This window comes from Bufo gargarizans, chromosome 7, assembly GCF_014858855.1.
Source record: "Bufo gargarizans isolate SCDJY-AF-19 chromosome 7, ASM1485885v1, whole genome shotgun sequence".
NCBI classification, from domain to species: Eukaryota; Metazoa; Chordata; class Amphibia; order Anura; family Bufonidae; genus Bufo; species Bufo gargarizans.
Window position 1 is genome coordinate 199,051,917 of NC_058086.1, and position 26,845 is coordinate 199,078,761.

At 45.2% G+C, this 26,845-nt stretch overlaps 1 protein-coding gene across 1 annotated transcript in view; it reads left to right on the top strand.

The window, feature by feature from the left end:
• Positions 1-354: 354 nt before the first annotated feature.
• The window catches only part of FOCAD (focadhesin), a 226,511-nt gene continuing 200,020 nt past the window's right edge, over positions 355-26,845 (top strand). The window contains 3 exon segments of the mRNA XM_044300978.1: positions 355-412; positions 11,784-11,852; positions 19,767-19,841. Of these exon segments, the coding sequence (XP_044156913.1) occupies positions 11,796-11,852; positions 19,767-19,841 (132 nt within the window). The 5' untranslated portion in view covers positions 355-412; positions 11,784-11,795.

Below are 26,845 nucleotides of genomic sequence, written 5' to 3' on the forward strand. Positions count from 1 at the left end.
AGGAGAATCACTGGAATTTCCCAGGGTCCTTCTGGGGAGCAAAAAATGAGTAAATAAATCTAGTCACTATACAACATTGCAGAATATTGTCTCTAGGGAAATGGCCGCTGATCTTCTATGCTCGGGACATAGTGATTTGATGACACTTTCCCTCTGGCGCATGGTCACGTGATCTCCAGCGACTCAGCCTGCAGAAAGGGAGAACGCATCAGACTAGTCACTTCGCGCTTCTCCACATGACTATTCACGCCCCTCCAATCGCCCAGGCCAATCACAGTGCCGAAAATTAAATGAGATCCGCCCCTTTTGTCTCCCGGGCCAGGTCTACAGCCAATGTGAGCGTGAGTGAGTGGTGACGTCATGTTCAGGCCTCACTAGTTGCTGCATCCTGGAGTTCATGTGGACTTGAGAGGTATCGTGCACACATGACAGGTTTACGTATTGATAGTGGCGGGTTTGTGTGACGTCATGCTGCATGGCTTGGTCATCTCCCTGACAGTATATACATGTACATAGCATGCGCTTATCTCCTCGGGTCATGTAGTTAAAGACTTCCCTGCATGAGCGGTGCTTTTATTACTGCTGTGCCTGTCCTGCAGTGGAAGCCATATGTGGGAGCAAAGTAACGCACAATGTGTATATTGCTGTACAGCATGATTTCTAATTGGATATAGATTTAGTCGGTCTGTCACTCTTAGAGTTCAGTGAGACCTCCATGCCCGCCAACTGCCGTTTGACAGGTTTCTCTGCCAACACACCCCATCAGGTTTCTTGGGCCATCTAGGACATTTATGGCATGATGATTGTTCAAACAAAAATCCTTACTTCGTTAAAATACCTTACCCCTCGTGACTTCTGAGGGTGTGCGCCTCAGTGCAAGCGCAGTACCATGGCACGGGTAAGATAAAATTACATTGATCGCTGACTCACGGACACCGCGCATGTCAGGGGTAAGGAGATCTGGCGGTCTTTTCTCCTTACCCTCACACTGCACATGTGCGGATTGTGAAATCTCCTTTTGCTCCCAGCACTATCTGGGTGCAGCATATTGGGGGGCATAACCCTAAACCCTAACCCTTGTGAGGGTAAGGAGATTTCACAATCTGCGCAGTGTGAGTGTAAGGCGAAAAGACCGTCAGATCTCCTTACCCCTGATGGCGCGGTGTCCGGTTAAGGTATTTTGACGAGGTAAGGATTTTTGGCCTGCATGGAGCTCTACAATTACTTCTGTAGCACTTCCAAAAACGCCAGGGCCACACTCTGGAGATACCTGCCTCTATCTGACATTTATGGCATTTCCTGTCCCCCGATGGGAATTACCCCTTTAAATGCCACTACAGAAATCCACTCAGGTGCCCTCTGTGAATGGGGTGGTGGTGCACATGCGGGACCACTGCTCGGTGCACTTCTGTGGGACTGCAGAGTACAGTGTTTGACTTCTAACAGTCCCATAGACAGTGAATGGAACAGCAGAATACACCTGAGGTCGGGGGAAGCCACAGGCAGCCATTCTAAGGGCTCAGGCACACGACCGTATGTATTTTGCGGTCCGCAAAAAATACGGATGACATCTGCGTGCATTCTGTATTTTGCGGAACGGAACAGCTGGCCCCTAATAGAACAGTTCTATCCTTGTCTGTAATGCAGACAATAATAGGACATGTTCTATTTTTTGCGGAACGGAGATACGGAATGTGGACCCATTGAAGAGAATGGTTTCGTATAACGTTTGTGTGCAAGAGGCCGAAGGCAGTTTTGGTAAATGGTGGTATTTGATGAAATACAAGTGAAACTTGAAAAATTTGAATATCGTACAAAGTTAATTTATTTCAGTAATGCAACTTAACCCCTTAGTGACCACCCATACGTGTGTTTACTGACGTAAACAAAGGTGGTTTTAGCTAAACGGCTGGCTTTAATCAATCATTACATGTACTTAAAATTGTGCATTAAAAACTATAACTTGTCCTGCAAAAAATAAGACCTCATACAAGTACTTTTATGATCTCCTCCGGCCGGCCGGCCCTGTCAGCATTTCAAAAATCGCGCGCCTGTGTTGATTCGGCGCAGGCGCTCTGAGATAAGGAGGCTCGCCTCCTCAGCACTACCTCAGTGCGCCTGCGCCGATGACGGGAGGAGATCGCGGCTGGCCCTGTCAATCAACAAGAGGAGGGGGCGGTTTTCTGCGGCTGCTACCAGCAGGTAGACTCCCTACTTGCTGGTAGAAAGGTAATTAACATATCATAAAAGTATGTTTTTTGCAAAATCTACTGAACGAAAATTATTAATAACATAAGGTATAGCTATATCGCCAGATAGGGATTATAAGTACACACAAAAAAAAAAAATCAGTTTAGTGGGGTGACAGAAGCCCTTTAAAAGGTGAAGCTAACATATGATAGAGACTCATTACATGCAAAGTGAGATATTTCAAGCCTTTATTTGGTATAATTTGGATGATTATGGCCTACAGCTTATAAGACCCCAAAGTCACAATCTCGGGTAGCCTTTGCTCAGGGGGTATGGATTAATTAGCTGACTAGAGTGTGACACTTTGAGCCTAGAATATTAAACCTTTTCACAAAATTCTTTAAGTTGCATTACAAAAATAAATTAACTTTTGCACGATATTCAAATTTTGTGAGTTTAACCTGTATAACAGCAATATCTGTCGTGCGACATACATTTATATTAGTGGCACCAGTCCTTTAACACCCATGTGGCCTTTAGACCTGCTCTACACTGCGACTTTTTGTAGCGCGATTGATTGTAAGCCCTCTCTCCTTCTGTACCAGTTTGACTTGTCTTGTTCATGCTTAGTGCAATTCAAACATAAAGTAGACAGATGGGAAACGTTAAGTAATAACTATTATATGAGGTATGACTATCTGTTTTAAAAGCAGAGAAATTGAAATTTGGAAAGTTGAGAATTTTTCCAAATGTTTGGTAAATTTGGTATTTTTTTTATAAATAAAAATTAAATATTTTGATTGAAACTTACCAGTGTCATGAAGTACAATATGTTACAAGAAAACAATCTCAGAATGGCCTGGATAAGTAAAAGCGTTTTAAAGTTATCAGCACATAAAGTGACACATGTCAGATTTGCAAAGATCAGTCTGGTCCTTAAAGGGTTTCTGTCACCAGATGTAAACCTATTAAGCTAGTTGAGATTAGCGATGTGCTAATGTCAGCTAAAATTAACTAGCCTATTCCTACTTTTATCTATGCCCTGATTACTCCAGAAACATAACTTTTATAATATGCTAATTAGCCTCTAGGAGCAGGGGGGTGTTGTTCCTGCTCCTAGAGGCTCCGTTCTCCCACCTTTGTCGTCTCCCTCCAAGTTCTAATTGACAGGACCAGGCAGTGCTCGCATCTGTCTGCCAGCCCTGTGCTCTGGTGAAATCTCGGGCCAGTGCATGCGCGTTGAGGAAGCTGGCAGCCTGCGAGTGTCTTTCCCTCACCGCACCTGTGCCGAGATTTCACCAGAGCACACGGCAGGCAGACAGATGCGAGCACTGCCTGGCCTGGTCGATCAAGAATTGGAGGGAGACGACAAAGGTGGGAGAACGGAGCCTCTAGGAGCAGGAACAACACCCCCCCGCTCCTAGAGGCTAATTAGCATATTATAAAAGTTAGATTTCTGGCGTAACGGGGGCATAGATAAAAGTAGTAATGGTCTGGTTAGGTTCAGCTGACATTATCACATCGCTAATGTCAGCTAGCTTAATGGGGCTAAATCTAGTGACAGAATTCCTTTAAGGTGAAAAAGTGGGTTTTGGAAAAGTGTCACACATGTGGTATCGCCGTACTCAGAAGAAGTAGGGCAATGTGTTTTGGGGTGTATTTTTACATATACCCATGCTGGGTGAGAGAAATATCTCTGTAAATTGACAACTTTGTATAAAAAAATATGGAAAAAGTTGTCTTTTACAGAGATATTTCTCACACACAGGATGGGTATATGTAAAAATACACCCCAAAACACATTGCCCTACTTCTGAGTACGGCGATACTACATGTGTGACACTTTTTTGCAGCCTAGGTGCGCAAAGGGGCGGTGATAAGGGACCCTTAGGCCCCATTCACACGTCTGCAATTCTGTTCCGCATTTTGTGGACCGGAATTGCGGACCCATTCATTTCTATGGGGACAGACTTTGTCCCGCTCGGATCCGAAATTGCGGATCTGCACTTCCGGGTCCGCACTTCCGTTCCGCAAAAATATAGAACATGTCCTATTCTTGTCCGCAATTGCGGACAAGAAAAGGCATTTTCTATATAGTTCTGGCAATGTGCAGATCGGCAGCGAATGATCATCGCTGGCAGGCTGTAGTTCAACTTCTCAGCTGCGCGTGCTGTGAACGCGCGTTCACGTGAAATCTCGGGTCTCACGAGATGACGCCAATAGGCGTCGCTGAGAGTGCCGCCGCACTGACGCCTTTCGGCGTTAGTGTGACGGCAGGAGGTTAAAGTTATCACCACATAAAGTGACACATGTCAGATTTGCAAAAAATGGCCTGGTCCTTAAGGTGAAAAATGAGTCCTGAAGGGGTTGATGATAGGGTTGTTGCGGGTATCAAAATTTCGATACCCAATCAATACTTTTGTCCCGGTACGATACCGGGATTTCCATTTTTTTCAATACTGGCCTAGTATCTCTGAACATGTTCCCTCAGCAGCACAGGGGAGAAGGAAGCAGTCTCTCCCTCTTCCCCCCCGTGCCTCTACTGCTGCCACCAATGGGGAGAGAGGGGCGGAGGAGGGGATAGGACGACCTTTTTTATGGGTTCCGACTTAGTTAAGTTACCAGGCTATATAGAGCGGCGCCCCGGGATCTCCCTGCACCTATTATTCCTGGGCGCCGCCCCGTTCGCCCCGCTGTGCCCCTGTTACAGTCTCCTGCTCCGTATGCTAATTATTACTATCGAAGCATTGGGGAGGAGACATCAGCTTCTCTCCTGGGCGTTCCGAGAAGGCACAGTGCACCCGCTCCCACTCCCTCAACCCCCACAGGGTCCCCTCCCCTCCTCATTGGTGGCAGTGGCAGCTTCTGATCGGAGCTCCAGCAGTGTAATCCTGGGGCTCCGATCAGTTACCATGGCAGCCAGGACGCTACTCAAGCCCTGGCTGCCATAGTCGGCTCCCTGCTGCTGTGTGTACTATGCACAGGGCAGCAGGGACAGTGTGAGGTCCTATTTACCCTAATAGACCTCTATCAGGGTGAATAGGACAAGGGATGAAAAGATCAGAGGTTCTAGCCCCTATCATTTGACACATTGTCTGATCCTTTATTTCCCTAAAAGATAATGATAATGGGCACCAAAGGCTTATTACGAGCAAATATGTCTAGACATGTTATCTCAACTCTTCCAAGCTCGGAGCAGGCATCATTAGGCACTTTCAGACATCTCCCACTATGAGCTGGTCTTTAGCTGAAGCCACAGGAGCTCTGTTCCACGAATGTCCCACGTTACATAAGACAGTACTTTACCTTGGCAAGAGGCATCTATGTGGATGCTGGAGAATTATTGCTTCTGAACTATGGGAAGAGCAGAATAAGCTGCTCCAAATATGTGTGATCAGATCTGGTAGAATCCTGCCGCTAGAACCGTGAACCACGAAAAGACGTGAGGACAGCCTCAAATGAATTAACAGATACCAGATAGTATATCTGGTATCTGATTTCATGTTCTTTAGCTGTTTCTTAGTCAAAAGGGTTTTCCAGGATTTTTTATTTTTTTTTTACTGATGACTTATTCTAAGGATAGGTGATCAGTATCTGATCGGTGGGGATCCGACACCTGAGACCCCGGCTTATCAGCTGCTTGAGAAGGCACCGGCACTCCTGTGAGGGCTGCTGCCTTCTCTGTGCTCACCAGGCACAGCACCGCATGTGGTATAGCGCAGCGGTCCCCAACCGCCGGGCCGCGGCCCAGGACCGGGCCGCGGAGGATTGTTAGCCGGGCCGCGGCGATCATGGCAGTCTTTAACTCTGTACTAATGAAGCGCTTCCATTATGGAAGCGCTTCATTAGTACAGAAGGACCAGGAAGCGGTGAAGGATCTGTACTCACCACTTCCTGGTCCACGGCTCGACTATCGGCTGTGCAGGGCTGCGCACAGCGTGAGGTCTCTCTGTGACCTCACGCTGTGCACCGCTATACACAGCCGACAGCAGAATGAAGAGGATCGCGATGGTGACCAGGAGCAGGAGAGGTAAGAGATTTTTTTATTTTATTTTATTTTATTTTATTTGCGCTAGGGGCTGACATGAGGGGCTAATGGGGCTGACATGAGGGGCTAATGGGGCTGACATGAGGGGCTAATGGGGCTGACATGAGGGGCTAATGGGGCTGACATGAGGGGCTAATGGGGCTGACATGAGGGGCTAATGGGGGCTGACATGAGGGGCTAATGGGGGCTGACATGAGGGGCTAATGGGGGCTGACATGAGGGGCTAATGGGGGCTGACATGAGGGGCTAATGGGGGCTGACATGAGGGGCTAATGGGGGCTGACATGAGGGGCTAATGGGGGCTGACATGAGGGGCTAATGGGGGCTGACATGAGGGGCTAATGGGGGCTGACATGAGGGGCTAATGGGGGCTGACATGAGGGGCTAATGGGGGCTGACATGAGGGGCTAATGGGGGCTGACATGAGGGGCTAATGGGGGCTGATGGCTGACCTGGGGGACATGGGGCTGACATGAGGGGCTAATGGGGGCTGATGGCTGACCTGGGGGACATGGGGCTGACATGAGGGGCTAATGGGGCTGACATGAGGGGCTAATGGGGCTGACATGAGGGGCTAATGGGGGCTGACATGAGGGGCTAATGGGGGCTGACATGAGGGGCTAATGGGGGCTGACATGAGGGGCTAATGGGGGCTGACATGAGGGGCTAATGGGGGCTGACATGAGGGGCTAATGGGGGCTGACATGAGGGGCTAATGGGGGCTGACATGAGGGGCTAATGGGGGCTGACATGAGGGGCTAATGGGGGCTGACATGAGGGGCTAATGGGGGCTGACATGAGGGGCTAATGGGGGCTGATGGCTGACCTGGGGGACATGGGGCTGACATGAGGGGCTAATGGGGGCTGATGGCTGACCTGGGGGACATGGGGCTGACATGAGGGGCTAATGGGGGCTGATGGCTGACATGAGGGGCTAATGGGGCTGACATGAGGGGCTAATGGGGCTGACATGAGGGGCTAATGGGGCTGACATGAGGGGCTAATGGGGCTGACATGAGGGGCTAATGGGGCTGACATGAGGGGCTAATGGGGCTGACATGAGGGGCTAATGGGGGCTGACATGAGGGGCTAATGGGGGCTGACATGAGGGGCTAATGGGGGCTGACATGAGGGGCTAATGGGGGCTGACATGAGGGGCTAATGGGGGCTGATGGCTGACCTGGGGGACATGGGGCTGACATGAGGGGCTGACCTGGGGGACATGGGGCTGACATGAGGGGCTGACCTGGGGGACATGGGGCTGACATGAGGGGCTAATGGGGCTGACATGAGGGCTAATGGGGCTGACATGAGGGGCTAATGGGGCTGACATGAGGGGCTAATGGGGCTGACATGAGGGGCTAATGGGGCTGACATGAGGGGCTAATGGGGCTGACATGAGGGGCTAATGGGGCTGACATGAGGGGCTAATGGGGCTGACATGAGGGGCTAATGGGGGCTGACATGAGGGGCTAATGGGGGCTGACATGAGGGGCTAATGGGGGCTGATGGCTGACCTGGGGGACATGGGGCTGACATGAGGGGCTAATGGGGGCTGATGGCTGACCTGGGGGACATGGGGCTGACATGAGGGGCTAATGGGGGCTGATGGCTGACCTGGGGGGCTAATGGGGGGCTTATGGCTGACATGAGGGGCTAATGGGGGGCTTATGGCTGACATGAGGGGGCAATGGGGAGCTTATGGCTGACGAGGGGCTAATGGGGGGCTTATGGCTGACATGAGGGGGCAATGGGGAGCTTATGGCTGACGAGGGGCTAATGGGGGGCTTATGGCTGACATTGGGGGGCTTATGGCTGACATTGGGGGGGGGGTATGGCTGACATTGGGGGGGTTTATGGCTGACATTGGGGGCTGATAGCTAAAGGTTTGGGGGTTGATCTGAGCCATTGGGGGTCTGATCTGAGGTGTAATGAATTTTTTTCTTTTCTTATTGTTCTCCTCTAAAACTAGGTGCATCTTATAGGGCGAAAAATATGGTCCAGTGCAGCAGAGACCAGTGCAGCAGAGACCAGTGCAGCAGAGACCAGTGCAGCAGAGACCAGTGCAGCAGAGACCAGTGCAGCAGAGACCAGTGCATGCAGAGACCAGTGCCAGCAGAGACCAGTGCAGCAGAGACCAGTGCAGCAGAGACCAGTGCAGCAGAGACCAGTGCAGCAGAGACCAGTGCAGCAGAGACCAGTGCAGGCAGAGACCAGTGCAGCAGAGACCAGTGCAGCAGAGACCAGTGCAGCAGAGACCAGTGCAGCAGAGACCAGTGCAGCAGAGACCAGTTGCAGCAGAGACCAGTGCAGCAGAGACAGTGCAGAGACCAGTGCAGCAGAGACCAGTGCAGCAGAGACCAGTGCAGCAGAGACCAGTGCAGCAGAGACCAGTGCAGCAGAGACCAGTGCAGCAGAGACCAGTGCAGCAGAGACCAGTGCAGCAGAGACCAGTGCAGCAGAGACCAGTGCAGCAGAGACCAGTGCAGCAGAGACCAGTGCAGCAGAGACCAGTGCAGCAGAGACCATAGTCAGTTTATATAGTGTTATATATTTTAATATGCACCTTGTGTTTTGTTATGTGCGTGAATCAGTCAGCCCCGCCCCAGAACCCCCGCCCCCCTTTCTCCCCCCACCCGGTCCCTGGGAAAATTGTCTCGCATGAAACCGGTCCTTGGTGCAAAAAAGGTTGGGGACCACTGGTATAGCGGATGTGCTTGGTATCGCGCTCAGCTCTATTAACTTGAATGGGGCTGAGCTGCTCCTAGGCCACGTGACCTATAAATGTCATCACTCGGCCTAGGGAAAGCTGAGAGAAGGCTGCGGCCTTCTCAAACAGCTGATTGGCGGGGTCCTGGTTGTCGGACCACCACTGATCAGATACTGATGACCTGTCCCGAGAATAGGCTATCGGTAATAAAATCTCAAAAATCCCTTTAAACTCTTTTCTGGAAAGTTGTATAACGGCAGATACGGTGCCATCATAGCTCCTAGCAGATATTAGGCTCCAGAATGGTAAATATGCCTTTATTTGCAGAGTGTGAGAGTAGGAGGTGAATCACTATTTGACAGCCAGGTAGGAAAGCTGACATTCCCCAAGGGGTGGGATTAGTGGCCGCTTGCATTGGTTGTCACCCAGCTTTCCCAGAAACAAATATAACTAAGAAGCAGCATTATAGAGTTTAACCGAGGAGGACAACTCAATTCAAGGATTTTATGTACTGGTGATATACAGGGTGAGGTGAAAGTCTGGACTTGCTAAGGGTCATTCATCATCGTTGTTTGTGCCTTTTTTTTTTTTTTTGTCTAGTTTTGGGTGTTTTCGGCTGTTATTATTATTTAGTTGCATGTACTGTCATGTTTGCCCCTGGTTTTTCATCTATTTTTCCAGGTGCAACAGTTTTTTTTTGTTTTTGACTGATTTTGCGGGCGTGGTTTATTTGTTGTGTCTGAGTTAGGGCTCATTTACACGACCGTGTTTTGATTCCACATTTTTTGTGGCTCTGATGTGGACCCATTCACAAAAAAAAAAAAAAAAAATGCAAACAGCACTCAGTGTGCTGTTCGCATTCGTTGGCCCCGCAAAAATGATCATGGCCTATTCTTGTCCGTTTTGTGGACAAGAATAGGCATTTCTATAAAGGGCAGTATGTTCCTTTCCACAAATTGCGGAAGGCACATGGGCAGCATCCGTGTTTTGCGGATCCGCAATTTGCGGACCGCAAAATACAGCACGTTCGCTTGAACAAGCCCTTAGTGTGATTTATGTAGGTAATTTTCCTGGGTTGGTCTAAGAAGTATTGTGTGACTTTTTCTTGTTCTTAATTCTCAAAGTCTCAATTAGGTCATAAGATGCACCTTTTTTTTTATTTTACCTAATTTGGGACTTTTTCATACCTAGATGTTCCAAATCAGGCTACTTTCACACTAGCGTTCGGGTATCCGCTTGTGAGCTCCGTTTGAAGGGGCTCACAAGTGGCCCCGAACGCATCCGTCCAGCACTAATGCATTCTGAGTGGACGCGGATCCGCTCAGAATGCATCAGTCTGGCAGCGTTTGGCCTCCGCTCCGCTCAGCAGGCGGACGTCCACCTGGCCATGCGGAGGCGTGCAGATCCGTCCAGACTTACAATGTAAGTCAATGAGGAAGGATCTGTTTAAAGATGACACACTATGGCTCAATCTTCAAACGGATCCGTCCCCCATTGACTTTCAATGTAAAAGTCTGGACGGATCCGTTCAGGCTACTTTGACACTTAGAAATTTTTTTAAAATATAATGCAGACGGATCCGTTCTGACTGGAGCCACCGTCTGCATTATATGAGCGGGTCCGTCTCAGAAGGATCCGCTCTGAACGCTAGTGTGAAAGTAGCCTTAGACTTTTTGGAATCGGCTGGACACAAACCACAGTGTCCAGCCAACTCTCATAATTTTTGCCGGATTGCGGCTGGATATTCTAGTTAATGGGGCCAGCGGTATTCTGGTTGTATCCGGCAGTGCTGGATCCAGAGAACTCCGGTAGGCTGTTCTCTGCCAGAAAGCCTGCTGGAGTTGCTCCCGCATATCTAAAACTAGCCTTAGACAAAAACCATTAGACACACCTTAAAACTCACAATTAAAAACACACCACGACTAATTCAAAACCAGTCCTCATGATAAATACTTTACACAGGTGAATCAAGTACGTCGGCAAAAAAAAATTATCTAAAAAACAGACGCTCTTTATAAATTACCTCCTGGAAAATTTACTTCTAATGTGTGAAAGTATTGACTGGGAGGGAGGCTGCATTATTTGGTAGTGGAAACGTTTTCGGCCTCTTTTTTGAAATCCGCCATATTGAATTCAGCTCCGGTTTTTCCAATGAAAAGAGGGTCATGTGATATATCAGTCTTGGCTAGAATTTACTCAGAAACACAATGGAAGTGACAGATTTGACCTATCTTTACCTTTTTAGGAGTTAAGGGAGGTCAGTGTTTTCTAAAGTGCTTTACATGACGTTTTCTCTGTGTCCACCATTCTGCCCTGTATTTAGTTTGCCCAGAATCGTCTGTTTATGCAGATTTTATCTTTTACTGGGGACACCCATAAAACTAGTATAATAGTACATATCATAAGGTAGTGACTCACTGTGGCTGAAATTCCTCTGCTCTGGTGTGCATCAAGCTCCAGCAGCTGCCGCTCCTTCACATATGGACATACAAGTCCGTGGTGGCCTCCGCTTCCCTGTTGTGTAGACAGAAGGCCAGCATCGTCTAATTAACCCTTCTTTTAAAAGGAGCTGAAGTAGTGGGTGGCATACGCACAAAAGTGAAGACACCCATGCTGCGGCATTTAGATAAGGACTTGTAGAGGGAGGGTTTCATCGTCCTGCTGCTCACACATAGCCAGGTTGCTTTTGATCTGATTATTTTCCTTACTCTGCATCCAATAATGCTTCTTTTAAGAGCCTGGTCACTATGCTTACATGTGTAGTAGTGCGTCCTTTCATCATCCGGATTATGCAGAATCGAACATAAAGCGTTTCCTTTTATCATATTGTTTCAGTGATTGCACAAAATGTCAGAAGATTTGAAGAAAAGATTAGAATTTCCAAACTCGCTTATTCAGACACAGGTAGGACTTTTTCTGTTATTTTCATTGGCACTAATTTATTATTTTCTTTCCGATTTTTGGACACAAATCTGCACAGTGTGCAGGTACCCTAACAGTAGATTTAGGGGCTGAATGTGTTTTATGTCCATGTTACTTATGTGTTGTAGTCCGACTAGGGTTTTCACTAACCTGAGCTCATAAGTAAGGGTACATGCACAAGGACGGATTTTTTTTGCACATTTCACTGTATTTATGCACCAAAATCTGCATGTGTTGACATATATTTGCATTACAAAGGGTGAAATCTGCACTGAAAACCCGCACAAACAATTGACACTCTGCGGATTTTAAAAGCCACACCACAGTTCTATTTCTGCATGTAAAAAAAAATGCCCTGTATATGAGATCTGGAAAATATCATGAACTTTGCTGGTACTGTATTGTGCTACAGTTTTTTTGCACCATGGGCATGACTACCAGGTAGCAGGCGTAGCAGCTGCTATAGGGCACAACAACTAAGGGGTCCATGTCCACTCAAACATATCGTATTGCGATGGCAGTGCGCGCCCGATCACTGCAGGGGTCCGGCAGTCCCTAGTAGCCGGGCCCCTACTGTATCCGCCGACATCGCTGTTTACCTCAGGCTGGGTCTCCTAGGCAACCTGTTGACTCAGTGTCACTAACAGGCAATGCATTACAATACAGATGTATTGTAATGCATTGCAGAGGGGATCAGACCCCCAAAAGAGTGGGACAGAAATAAAGTTTAAAAAAAAAAAAAAGTAAAAAAAAGTGTTTTGAATAAAAAATAAAGTTTAAAGTAAAAAAAAAAAAATCAAAAAACACCCCATTCCCCTGATTTTCTAATAAAAATAAGAAAAACCGCACATATTAGGTATCGCCGCGTCCGGAACGAACGGCTCTATAAATATATCACATGATCCACCCCATCCGATAGACACCATTAAAAAAAAAAAAAAACTGTTAAAAAAAAATGCCATTTTTGTCAACGTACATCACTAAAAGTGCAACACCAAGCGATCAAAAATAGTACCAATCTAACCGTCACCTTATCCCGCAAAAAATGAGCCGCTACATAGGACAATCGCCCCCCAAAAAAAGTGTAAAAAAAGTGTAAAAAAAAGCTATTTTTTGTCCCCTTATATCACAAAAAGTATAATAGCAAGCGATCAAAAAGTCAAACGCATCCCAAAATAGTGCCAATCAAACCGTAATCTCATCCCGCAAAAATCATACCCTACCCAAGATAATCGCCCAAAAACTGAAAAAACTATGGCTCTCAGAATATGGAGAAACTAAAACCATGATTATTATTTTTTTTGTTTCAAAAATTAAATCATTGTTTAAAACTTGCATAAATAAAAAAAAGTATATATATTAGGTATCGCCGGGTCCGTAATAACCTGCTCTATAGAAATATCACATAACCTAACCCCTCAGGTGAATACCGTAAAAAATGAGCTATTTTTTGTCACCTTAGATCACAAAAAGTGTAATAGCAAGCAATCAAAAATTCATACGCACCCCAAAATAGTGCCAATCAAACCGTTATCTCATCCTGAAAAAAATGAGCCCATAAACAAGACAGTCGCCCAAAAAATAAATAAAACTATGGCTTTCAGAATGTGGAGACACTAAAGAATCTTTATTTTTCATATTTGGTATTGTCGCGTTCGTGACAACATTCTCTATAAAAATACCACATGATCTAACCTGTCAGATGAATGTTGTAAATAACAAAAAATAAAAACTGTGCCAAAACAGCTATTTCTTGTTACCTTGCCTCACAAAAAGTGTAATATATAGAGCAAACAAAAATCATATGTACCCTAAAATAGTACAAACAATACTGCCACCCTATCCCGTAGTTTCTAAAATAGGGTCACTTTTTTGGAGTTTCTACTCTAGGGGTGCATCAGGGGGGCTTCAAATGGGACATGGTGTCAAAAAACCAGTCCAGCAAAATCTGCCTTCCAAAAACCGTATGGCATTCCTTTCCTTCTGCGCCCTGCCATGTGCCCGTACAGCAGTTTACGACCACATATGGGGTGTTTCTGTAAACGACAGAATCAGGGCAATAAATATAGAGTTTTGTTTGTCTGTTAACCCTTGTTTTGTGACTGGAAAAAAAAAATTTTTAAATGGAAAATCTGCAAGAAAGTGAAATTTTGATATTTTTTTCTCTATTTTCCATTAATTCTTGTGGAACATTTAAAGGGTTAACAACGTTTGTAAAACAAGTTTTGAATACCTTGAGGGGTGTAGTTTCTTAGATGGGGTCACTTTTATGGAGTTTCTACTCTAGGGGTGCATCAGGGGGGCTTCAAATGGGACATGGTGTAAATACAGGTCCTTCTCAAAAAATTAGCATATTGTGATAAAGTTCATTATTTTCTGTAATGTACTGATAAACATTAGACTTTCATATATTATAGATTCATTACACACCAACTGAAGTAGTTCAAGCCTTTTATTGTTTTAATATTGATGATTTTGGCATACAGCTCATGAAAACCCAAAATTCCTATCTAAAAAAATTAGCATATCATGAAAAGGTTCTCTAAACGAGCTATTAACCTAATCATCTGAATCAACTAATTAACTCTAAACACCTGCAAAAGATTCCTGATGCTTTTAAAAACTCCCAGCCTGGTTCATTACTCAAAACCGCAATCATGGGTAAGACTGGCGACCTGACTGCTGTCCAGAAGGCCATCATTGACACCCTCAAGCAAGAGGGTAAGACACAGAAAGAAATTTCTGAACGAATAGGCTGTTCCCAGAGTGCTGTATCAAGGCACCTCAGTGGGAAGTCTGTGGGAAGGAAAAAGTGTGGCAGAAAACGCTGCACAACGAGAAGAGGTGACCGGACCCTGAGGAAGATTGTGGAGAAGGACCGATTCCAGACCTTGGGGGACCTGCGGAAGCAGTGGACTGAGTCTGGAGTAGAAACATCCAGAGCCACCGTGTACAGGCGTGTGCAGGAAATGGGCTACAGGTGCCGCATTCCCCAGGTCGAGCCACTTTTGAACCAGAAACAGCGGCAGAAGCGTCTGACCTGGGCTACAGAGAAGCAGCACTGGACTGTTGCTCAGTGGTCCAAAGTACTTTTTTCGGATGAAAGCAAATTTTGCATGTCATTTGGAAATCAAGGTGCCAGAGTCTGGAGGAAGACTGGGGAGAGGGAAATGCCAAAATGCCTGAAGTCCAGTGTCAAGTACCCATAGTCAGTGATGGTCTGGGGTGCCATGTCAGCTGCTGGTGTTGGTCCACTGTGTTTTATCAAGGGCAGGGTCAATGCAGCTAGCTATCAGGAGATTTTGGAGCACTTCATGCTTCCATCTGCTGAAAAGCTTTATGGAGATGAAGATTTCATTTTTCAGCACGACCTGGCACCTGCTCACAGTGCCAAAACCACTGGTAAATGGTTTACTGACCATGGTATTACTGTGCTCAATTGGCCTGCCAACTCTCCTGACCTGAACCCCATAGAGAATCTGTGGGATATTGGGAAGAGAAAGTTGAGAGACGCAAGACCCAACACTCTGGATGAGCTTAAGGCCGCTATCGAAGCATCCTGGGCCTCCATAACTCCTCAGCAGTGCCACAGGCTGATTGCCTCCATGCCACGCCGCATTGACGCAGTCATTTCTGCAAAAGGATTCCCGACCAAGTATTGAGTGCATAACTGAACATAATTATTTGAAGGTTGACTTTTTTTGTATTAAAACACTTTTCTTTTATTGGTCGGATGAAATATGCTAATTTTTTGAGATAGGAAATTTGGGTTTTCATGAGCTGTATTCCAAAATCATCAATATTAAAACAATAAAAGGCTTGAACTACTTCAGTTGGTGTGTAATGAATCTAAAATATATGAAAGTCTAATGTTTATCAGTACATTACAGAAAATAATGAACTTTATCACAATATGCTAATTTTTTGAGAAGGACCTGTAAACCAGTCCAGCAAAATCTGCCTTCCAAAAACCACATGGTACACCTTTCCCTCTACGCCCTACCGTGTGCCCATACAGTAGTTTACGGCCACATATGGGGTGTTTCTGCAAACTACAGAATTAGGGCAATAAATATAGAGTTTTGTTTGGCTGTTAACCCTTGCTTTGTTACTGGAAAAAATTGATTAAAATAGAAAATTTGCCACAAAATTGAAATTCTAAAATTTCATCTCCATTTGCCAATAACTCTTGTGGAACACCTAAAGTTTGTAAAACCAGTTTTGAATACCTTGAGGGGTGTATTTTCTAGAATAGGGTCATTTTTGGGTGGTTTCTATTATGTAAGCCTCACAAAGTGACTTCAGACCTGAACTGGTCCTTTTAAAAAGTGTGTTTTTAAAAATTTCTGAAAAATTTTAAGATTTGCTTCTAAACTTCTAAGCCTTGTAACGTCCCCAAAAAATAAAATGTCATTCCCAAAATGATCCAAACGTAAAGTAGACATATGGGGAATGTAAAGTAATAACTATTTTTGGCGGTATTACTATGTATTATAGAACACACCAAAGATTAGCACCAAACACGTGTATATATAAACATGAGTCTTTATTTAACATATATAAAAATATACTTTGTAAAAACAGCAGCAAGGAAGGGGCAAACCTTTTAGTGAGGAAAAAACAACCCTAGAGGAGGCTGAGGGGTCAACACACAAGGGTATATAGATTGCAGAGAGAAGCCACACACAAGCAAGCCAGTAAGACAATAGAAGCCGTAAGGCATAAACAAACCTATGTGTGGAAAGGATAAGCAAATAACTACCCAAGAATGCGTGTGGAACCCTCAGCCGCCTCCTCCCGACGTCGTTTCACCAGTAACACCTGGCTTCTTCCGGGAATTGTTTGGGCTGCTCTCAGCACTATATATTTATTGTAACCAGGTGATCAAATCTAGTGGGTATGTATTATAGAAGTAGAGAAACTGAAACTTGGAAATTTGCAAATTTTTCCAAATTTGGGGTAAATTTGGTATTTATTTATTTTTTTTAAATAAAAATGATTTTTTTTTTACTCCATTTTACCAGTGTCATGAAGTACAATATGTGACGAAAAAACTATCCCAGAATGACCTGGATAAGAAAAAGCGTTTTAAAGTTATTCACACATAAAGTGACACTGGTCAGATTTGCAAAAAAATGGCCTGGTCCTTAAGGTGAAAATGAGCCCGGTCCTTAAGGGGTTAAAGGGGTTTTCCCTACCTGCAGAATAGGTAATCAGTATTTGATCAGTGGGGGTCAGTGCCCCCCCCCCCCCCCCCCCCCCGATCAGCTGTTTGAGAAGGCAGCCGGGCTCCTGTAAGCGCCGCAGCCTTCACTCTGCTTTTCATCAGCCAGTGACTACATGTTCATTGTTCACGTGGCCTAGGAACAGCTCAACCCCATTCAAGTTAATGGAGCTGGGCACAATACCAGACATAGCCGCTATACACTGTACAGAGCTGTGCTTGGTAAGCTGTAAGAAGGCAGCAGCGCTCACAGGAGTGTTGGTGCCTCCTCAAACAGCTGATCGTCAGGGATCCCGGGTGTCAGATCCCCCACCAATCGGATACTGATGACCTATCCAGAGAATAGGTCATCAGTTAGAATATCCTGATAAACCCTTTTAAGTATGAACTAATACTATATTTACTATATAAATGAATATGAAGTACTTAGCAAATATATTTTGATAAAAATAATTTGTGCCCATCCTCCACAGAAAGCTGACCTCCTTTTAATGAGTTCCAGCACTATATTAACTTCTCTCTTTGCGCTGCCAAATGGCCTCAAATGAATTCAAGAAGAGCAGGTTCTAGCTATATACTGGACCAATTGAAAACAGCCAGTGGGAAAAATGGGTTAGTCAGGAGTGCACGGCCATCATAGAGGCAACCATACTTCAACTATATCCCGCAAAAAAAAAAAAAAAGCATGTTAGTCAGCACATCCTTTTAAAATGAAATGAATGCTCATCAGCTCGTTTCTGTGGCTTAAAATTCAAAACCAAACACAATGAAACTGCACTCTGCACTCTGTTAACGATGACTATATGAACTAGTGCTGTATTCACTATATTAATGAATGTGAGGTACTTGGCAAATATATTTTCATCACATTCATTTGTGCCCATCCACCCCAGCAAGGTCACCGATTTTAGATGGTCTCTACTGGTCTCGACTGGTTTGCAGAGTCTGTTGCATTGTTTGGTTTTGTATTTTCAGCAATTTGTTGCACCTGCGCATTAATTTCACTTTACAGGATGTGCTGACTAAGGCTTCATGCACACGACCATATTTTACATCTGCATCCGATCTACATTTATTTGCGGATTGCACACGGACCCGTTAATTTCTGTGGGTTCGCAAACAAAACAAACAGCACATGGTTGTCATCCCTGTGCTGTCCACATCCGTATGTCCATTCCGCAAATTATAGAACATGTTCTATTCTTGCCCTTATTTCTAGTGATGGACATGATAAAAATACGGACATGGGAAATAGCCTTATTTTGCGAATCTGTTGTTTGTGGACCACAATACAGACAAAGACTTGTACATGAGGCCTAACTTTAGGTTTAGTGTTTGCGTTTGGAGGTGTGACTGTCTCCGTTTGGTTGTGCACTCCTAACAAAACCAGTCTTTTCCACAAATTGGTGAATTCATTTGGACACATGATTTTGATCAAATATATTTGATATGTACCTCATATTTATTTATATAGTTAATATATGCAATGTTTGCAGACTGCCTGTACATTGTGTTAGATTTTTTCCTGGAGATAGGTACGGGTCTGTCATCTGTCAGGCCTACACAATGACAATTGCTTTATAATCAGCTGGTGGAGATGGGGTACCTGTTATAATTTTGCAGCTTGTTGAGTGCAGAGGTGCTTTTTTTTAAAGGGAACCTGTCATCATTTTCATTCTACAATAACCTTAGACAGCATGAAACAGTGACAGCCTCCCTCTTTACACTGAACTTCATTTTACTTTGAAATGCTGTAGTGTTTCAGAGAAAATGTAGGGGAGATTTACCGTATCGCGAGTGAGCATTATGAGCATTTTTGAAAATAACTTAGTTACTCCAATTTTTTACACCACCCTTTACTGTAGTGAGACTGCAACATGTGCTGCGACTTTAAAAAAAAAAGTTGAAGGGGTTTTCCGCAATTTTGATAGTGGTGACCTATCCTCAGGATAGGTCATCAGTATCTGATCGGTGGAGGTCTGCCACCCGGGACCCCCGCCGATCAGCTGTTTGGGAGAGCACTGGGGCTTGTGTGAGCGCAGCTCCCTTCTCCGTGCTTAGCAATCACAGTGTCGTACATTGTGAAGTAAATGGGGCTGAGCGCAATACCAAGCACAGTTGTTATACTTTGTACGGTGCTGTGCTTGGTAAGCACAGGTAAGGCCGCAACGCACATAGGAGCACCGGTGCCTTCCCAAACAGCTGATCGGTGGGGGTCCCGGTTGTCCGACCCCCATCGATCAGATACTGATGACCTATCCTGAGGAGAGGGCATCAGTATCAAAATCCCAGAAAACCTGTTTAAGTTGATAAATCTGGCTTACACCTACTCACCCAGCTAACTATGCCAACTTTTCAAAAGTAGCAAGAGTAGGAAGTCGCACATTTTTTGATCAAAAATGGTGTGCCAAATTAGCAGCTTTTTTTATTTTTATTTTTTTAACGTTAATAAATTTTGCGAATCCGTAGTTTTAAAACGAGCCAGACACAGCTGGGTGTCTTCTCTCCGCCGCTCTGTGATGTATATAAATTGACACTTGCCCTATTTTATTGATGAATGAAAGCTAAGAATGTGATCCTAGCAGAAGGGAAAAATAATGTAAGGAAGTTGAACCTCTCTGTTTATGGGTACATTCAGTCCTTCATCTTGATGTTGACTGTATCTCTTACAGGCGGTTGCCCACTTGGTTGCTTCTGTACTGAAAGAAAATGCTTCTTCTGGGATTATCAAACAATCTTCAAATCAGGTAAGAGTAATGTTACAAATTATATTACAACCTGAATGCTGACATTTTCCTAAGTGTTAAACTGAAAGGTTAGATATTGAAACTTCAGTCTATTATTATGTTTAATGGAAAGTGTATCTGTTGTATTACATATTATTCATTGTTCTATGGGATTTCCCCCCCTAACAACACTTATCCCCTGGATAGGGCATATAGCTGATCACTGTGGATCCAACTGCTGGGATCTCAAATGATCACAGATTAGATATAAGAATGGAGTGGCAAGACCACTGCTTTATTTACCTCTATTGGACACTGTAGCACCAGCACCCCATTCTCAGAGGGGACTCTGGGACCTCAGAGGGGGGAAGCACCACCTCTGGGGCACTTACAGGAGCAGATCCTTGCAGAGTAAATATTCACACTACTCCTGATGAGAAAAGAACCACAAAAGGTTTGTTTGTTCTTCCCTGCCCAAATTCTACCTAGTAGATTTAAAACAACTTCTCTTTGGCTGTGTTTCTCAGTAAAATTACATAAGAGCTTGATCTGCATATTGTAGGATTCAAAGCATATTCCCAACCCATACTATAAAAATGAAAAAAGATTTCCCACTGAAAAGGTAGACTTGACCATCTATTAGTAAATGAGAAGTTAGAGCTAAACGTGGATAAGTATGTTTATTTTCTAGTTTTTCTATTTAGCTGCAACAGAAACTTTCTCAACAATGACAGTAGGAAGGTAACCCATTGATTTTCCCCTTTTGAATTATCTTGAAGGTCAAAATGGGCGAAAATCTGACATGATGGTTTTGCTATCTATTTGAGTGGATAATTCAAAAATGACAGTCAGTATGGATGCACGTCTTATTTACTGTATTTTCCGCTTTATAAGACGCACCTAATTATAATATCCTTAGATTTTAGTGGAGAAAAATAAGAAAAAAAATATTTTTCATCAGAGCAGAGCAGACCTCAGCTTTCACCCCCAATCTTCAGCAGACTTCCAAGTCAGACCCGCCGGCCTGGCCTTGAAGTCTCTCTATTGCTCGACCTCACTGTTTGGCGCAGGAGCAGTACAGTACAGAAGATCACCAGCTGATGGATTCTGTACTATGCGTGCTCTTAAATGAAATATTATCTAAATCAAATATGAATAATTATTATTAACGAATGGGTGACTGCTACTTCTGAATCCGCCTTCTATCTATAACTCTGTTCCCTTACTATCGTGAAGTGCGTGCGTTCACTGCACTATAGCTGTGAATGAAAACTCTATACACTGTGGTATTTATAAAATAGGATTTTATTAAACACTACAAAAGCTTACAGTCTATTATTTCTAATATATAACACTACAACACAACTAATACGATAATACTAAGGCTACTTTCACACTAGCGTTCGGGCGGATCCGTTCTGAACGGATCCGCTCATAATAATGCAGACGGAGGCTCCGTTCAGAGCGGATCCGTCTGCATTATATTAGCAAAAAAAAGCTAAGTGTGAAAATAGCCTCGGACGGATCCGTCCAGACTTTCAATGTAAAGTCAATGGGGGACGGATCCGCTTGAAGATTGAGCCACATTGTGGCATCTTCAAACGGATCCGTCCCCATTGACTTACATTGAAAGTCTGGACGGATCCGCACGGATCCGCACGCCTCCGAACGGCCAGGCGGACACCTGAACGCTGCAAGCAGCGTTCAGCTGTCCGCCTGTCCGTGCGGAGGCGAGCGGAGCGGAGGCTGAACGCCGCCAGACTGATGCAGTCTGAGCGGATCCGCCTCCATTCAGACTGCATCAGGGCTGGACGGCTGCGTTCGGGTCCGCTCGTGAGCTCCTTCAAACGGAGCTCACGAACGGAAACCCGAACGCTAGTGTGAAAGTAGCCTAAGACTATGCAAAACCCACAGTCCCTCTAAATATTATTAAATATTATTCACACCCAAAATACCTAAAGTACATACACACACATATAACAGCAGCCCCTCCCCACCTAACACTAAACTGGCAATATGGGCAATGAAAGGGTTAATCCCCAAAGCAGCAGTGAAGAGGTTAACACTGCAGAGATATAATGGCAGGCTAGGATAGGTAAATTCTCTAAAGGGTTAACCTTATTGCAGGGCTAGTGGAGTTGGGGACAATTCTCAGCCAGGGGCTAGTAGTGATCCTCGCTTGTGGGGCCGCTCAGCTGATCTAATGTCAAGTCCCATGTATCTAGTCCCTGTGTTCCTGGGTTGGGCTATTTAAGCCCAAAGTACTCTGCCCCCCACCTCCCCAACCTAAGGCGCAGGGATATGACTTCATCTTGTGCATGTAACGGATGGCATGTCTCAGACTGTAACTTATAACTGCCAGTAGACTCTTCCCCCCCCCCCCCCTTTTGGCTTGAACAAAAGGTCTCAGGATCTGTACAGCCTAAGGTACAAAATAATTCCTGTCCAATGTGTAAATGACAGCATGCCCCAAGTACACAATGGCACACACGCCATAAACAGAACTTCCCTTTACGGGGACACTATTAAAGGGGGAGAGCATGATAACTAGGGGGGTATGTGTGTGTGTGTATATAATATACACACACACCAAATATGTCCACTTCCCTCTGCACGTGCACTGAACAGTGAAGTGAACAAGTAAAAGCAAGACTTCAGGGTCAGGCATGAGTATGTCTTCACTGTCTGGCCCTGTCCGTCAAAGTGATGGGAGGCGTGGCCAGGATGGAAAACAAGTGGCGCCTCACATACAGCGAGGTGCAAGGGCACCGCCTTTGTTGCATCCAGGGGCTAATTAGCATAACATAAAGCCTAATTACACAGTGGGGTCACTGATGGAAACTGGACAAACACCATTAGAATGTACAGAGAAGCGTGCATCTGGCATGTAAGATGGTTTCATAGAGAGCTATGTGGTGACATATTCCCTTTAGTAGTAATAATAAATCTATGACTTCGTCCTCTGAAAAAGTAAAAAAAAAACTGCAGACGTATGTCCTGGAAATGCAGTGAATCATGTGCAAGTTTAAATGGGAATAAAAGAAAAACATTTAAGGGCTCTTTCACATCTGCGTTCTTTTCTTCCGGCATAGAGTTCCGTCGTCGGGGCTCTATGCCGGAAGAATACTGATCAGGATTATCCTAATGCATTCTAAATGGACAGTCCGTCCTTCAGGATGCACCAGGATGTCTTCCGGAACGGAACGTTTTTTGGCCGCAGCAAATAGCGCAGCATGCTGCGCTTTTTGCTCCGGCCAAAAATCCGGAACACTTGCCGCAAGGCCGGATCCGGAATGAATGCCCATTGAAAGGCCTTAAGCTAAACGTCGTTTCGGCGCATTGCCGGATGCGACGTTTAGCTTTTTCTCAATGGTTACCATGGCTGCCGGGACACTAAAGTCCTGGCAGCCATGGTAAAGTGTAGTGGGGAGCGGGGAGCAGCATACTTACCATCCGTGCGGCTCCCGGAGCGCTCCAGAGTGACGTCAGGGCGCCCCAAGCGCATGGATGACGTGATCGCATGGATCACATGATCCATGCGCATGGGGCGCTCTGACGTCATTCTGGAGCGCCCCGGGAGCCGCACGGACTGTAAGTATACTGCTCCCCCGCTCCCCACTACTACTATGGCAACCAGGACTTTAATAGCGTCCTGGCTGCCATAGTAACACTGAACGCATTTTGAAGACGGACCCGTCTTCAAATGCTTTCAGTACACTTGCGTTTTTCCGGATCCGGCGTGTAATTCCGGCAAGTGGAGTACATGCCGGATCCGGACAACGCAAGTGTGAAAGAGGCCTAAAACGTGTAGCTTTTATATTCAGTACCTGCCATAAATAACTTTTCATAGGTGCCCGCAGCCTGCCTCCACTATGGAAAGATTCATATTTACCTGCTATCTACAGGTCTGGTCCTGTGCATTGGCTTCTGTTTGTCTATATTCTAGTCCACGGCTTGTTTAGTTGCTCTCTGACATGGGCGGCCTCTCCATCTGTTCTTTAACCACCTCAGCCCCCCTAGCTTAAACACCCTTAATGACCAGAGCACTTTTTACAATTCTGCACTACACTACTTTCACCGTTTATTGCTCGGTCATGCAAGTTACCACCCAAATGAATTTTACCTCCTTTTCTTCTCACTAATAGAGCTTTCATTTGGTGGTATTTCATTGCTGCTGACATTTTTCCTTTTTTTGTTATTAATCGAAATGTAACGAAATTTTTGCAAAAAAATGACATTTTTCACTTTCAGTTGCAATTTCTTTTTAAAAAAACGACATCCATATATAAATTTTTTGCTAAATTTATTGTTCTACATGTCTTTGATTAAAAAAAAATGTTTGGGTAAAACAAAAAATGGTTTGGGTAAAAGTTATAGCGTTTACAAACTATGGTACAAAAATGTGAATTTCCGCTTTTTGAAGCAGCTCTGACTTTCTGAACACCTGTCATGTTTCTTGAGGTTCTACAATGCCCAGACAGTAGAAAAACCCCACAAATGACCCCATTTCGGAAAGTAGACACCCTAAGGTATTCGCTGATGGGCATAGTGAGTTCATAGAACTTTTTATTTTTTGTCACAAGTTAGCGGAAAATGATTTTTTTATTTTTTATTTTTTATTTTTTCCTTACAAAGTCTCATATTCCACTAACTTGTGACAAAAAATAAAAACTTCCATGAACTCACTATGCCCATCATGAAATACCTTGGGGTGTCTTCTTTCCAAAATGGGGTCACTTGTGGGGTAGTTACACTGCCCGGTCATTTTAGGGGCCCAAATGAGTGCAAAGTAGTTTGAAATCTGTAAAAAATGGCCTGTGAAATCCGAAAGGTGCTCTTTGGAATGTGGGCCCCTTTGACCACCTAGGCTGCAAAAAAGTGTCACACATGTGGTATCGCCGTACTCAGAAGAAGTAGGGCAATGTGTTTTGGGGTGTCTTTTTACATATACCCATGCTGGGTGAGATAAATATTTCGGCAAAAGACAACTTTTCCCGTTTTTTTTTTTTTTTTTATACAAAGTTGGCATTTGACCAAGATATTTATCTCACCCAGCATGGGTATATGTAAAATGACACCCCAAAACACTTTCCCCAAATTCTCCTGAGTACGGCGATGCCACATGTGTCACACTTTTTTGCAGCCTAGATTCGCAAAGGGGCCCATATTCCTTTTAGGAGGGCATTTTTAGACATTTGGATCCCAGACTTCTTTTCACGCTTTAGGGCCCCTAAAAAGCCAGGGCACTATAAATACCCCACATGTGACACCATTTTGGAAAGAAGACACCCCAAGGTATTCAATGAGGGGCATGCAGAGTTCATAGAAAAAAAAAAAGTTTTGGGCACAAGTTAGCGGAAATTGATTATTAATTTTTTTTTTTTTCTCACAAAGTCTCCCTTTCCGCTAACTTGAGACAGAAATTTCAATCTTTCATGGACTCAATATGCCCCTCAGCGAATACCTTGGGGTGTCTTCTTTCCAAAATGGGGTCATTTGTGGGGTGTTTGTACTGCCCTGGCATTTGAGGGTCTCCGCAATCATTACATGTATGGCCAGCTAGGGGTGCACCGAAATGAAAATTCTGGTCCGAAACCGAAAATTCAGGATACCCCTTGACCGAAACCGAAACTGCCTTTTTGCCCAAATACTTTTAAAAGACCCCCACCCACCCCATAACAGTGCCATCCACAGACCCCCACCCACCCCATAACAGTGCCATCCACAGACCCCCACCCACCCCATAACAGTGCCATCCACAGACCCCCACCCACCCCATAACAGTGCCATCCACAGACCCCCACCCACCCCATAACAGTGCCATCCACAGACCCCCACCCACCCCATAACAGTGCCATCCACAGACCCCCACCCACCTCATAACAGTGCCATCCACAGACCCCCCCACCTCATAACAGTGCCATCCACAGACCCCCACCCACCCCATAACGGTGCCATCCACAGACCCCCACCCCATAACAGTGCCATCCACAGCCCCCCCCCCCATTGTACAATTAATAGAAAATAGCAGGGAGGGACTGGGAGGTGGAGCTGGGGGCCGGTGCGTTCACTGTTCTCCGGCCCCCAGCTCCAGTAGTTATAAAATGTTGTACAATTAATAAGCATTCTATTCATGAGGCCCCCTCTGCAGTATTACATTCAATACAGCCACATCATACTCACAGGGCTGTCATCTTAATGCTGGCCGGCCGGGCAGAGGAGCGGCAGCGTCACAACTGACGTCATGTGCCCGGCCTACTTTCTGAATGAAGGAGGCGGCGCAGGCATGTGACGTCAGTCGTGACGCTGCCGCTCGTCTGCCCGGCCGGCCAGCACAGCCCTGTGAGTAGGATGTGGCTGTATTGAATGTAATACTGCAGAGGGGGGCCTCATGAATAGAATGCTTATTAATTGTACAACATTTTATAACTACTGGAGCTGGGGGCCGGAGCACAGTGAACGCACCGTCCCCCAGCTCCTCCTCCCAGTCCCTCCCCGCTATTTCCGGCCGATATGTAAAAATATCGGCAGAAACAGATTAGGTGCATTCTCGGCCGATATTTTCGGCCGCCGAAATTTCGGTGCACCCCTATGGCCAGCATTAGGAGTTTCTGCTATTCTCCTTATATTGAGCATACGCCCAACATCCATACCCACTTAGCTCGTATGCCCTGGCAAACCCGATTTCTCCATTCACATCAATCGATGTGGATGAATAAATCATTGCCGGGATTTTCTTTTCTTTTTTTTTTTTTATATATACAAAGTGTTTGCCAAAGCATATGAACACCGCCGCCTCCTCAGCTCATATGCCTCGGCAAACTTATCTTTTACTGCACAGGAGAAATCTCGTCTTGCAGCGCCGCATACACTGACTTTTGTGTAATCTGACAGCAGCGCAATGCTTCTGTCAGAATGCACATCAGTGCTGCAGCTAGTCGATTGGTTGGTCCACCTGGAAGGTAAAAAAAAAAAAGAAAAAACCAGGCCGCAACGCAATAAATTTATTAACTTTATAATAACTT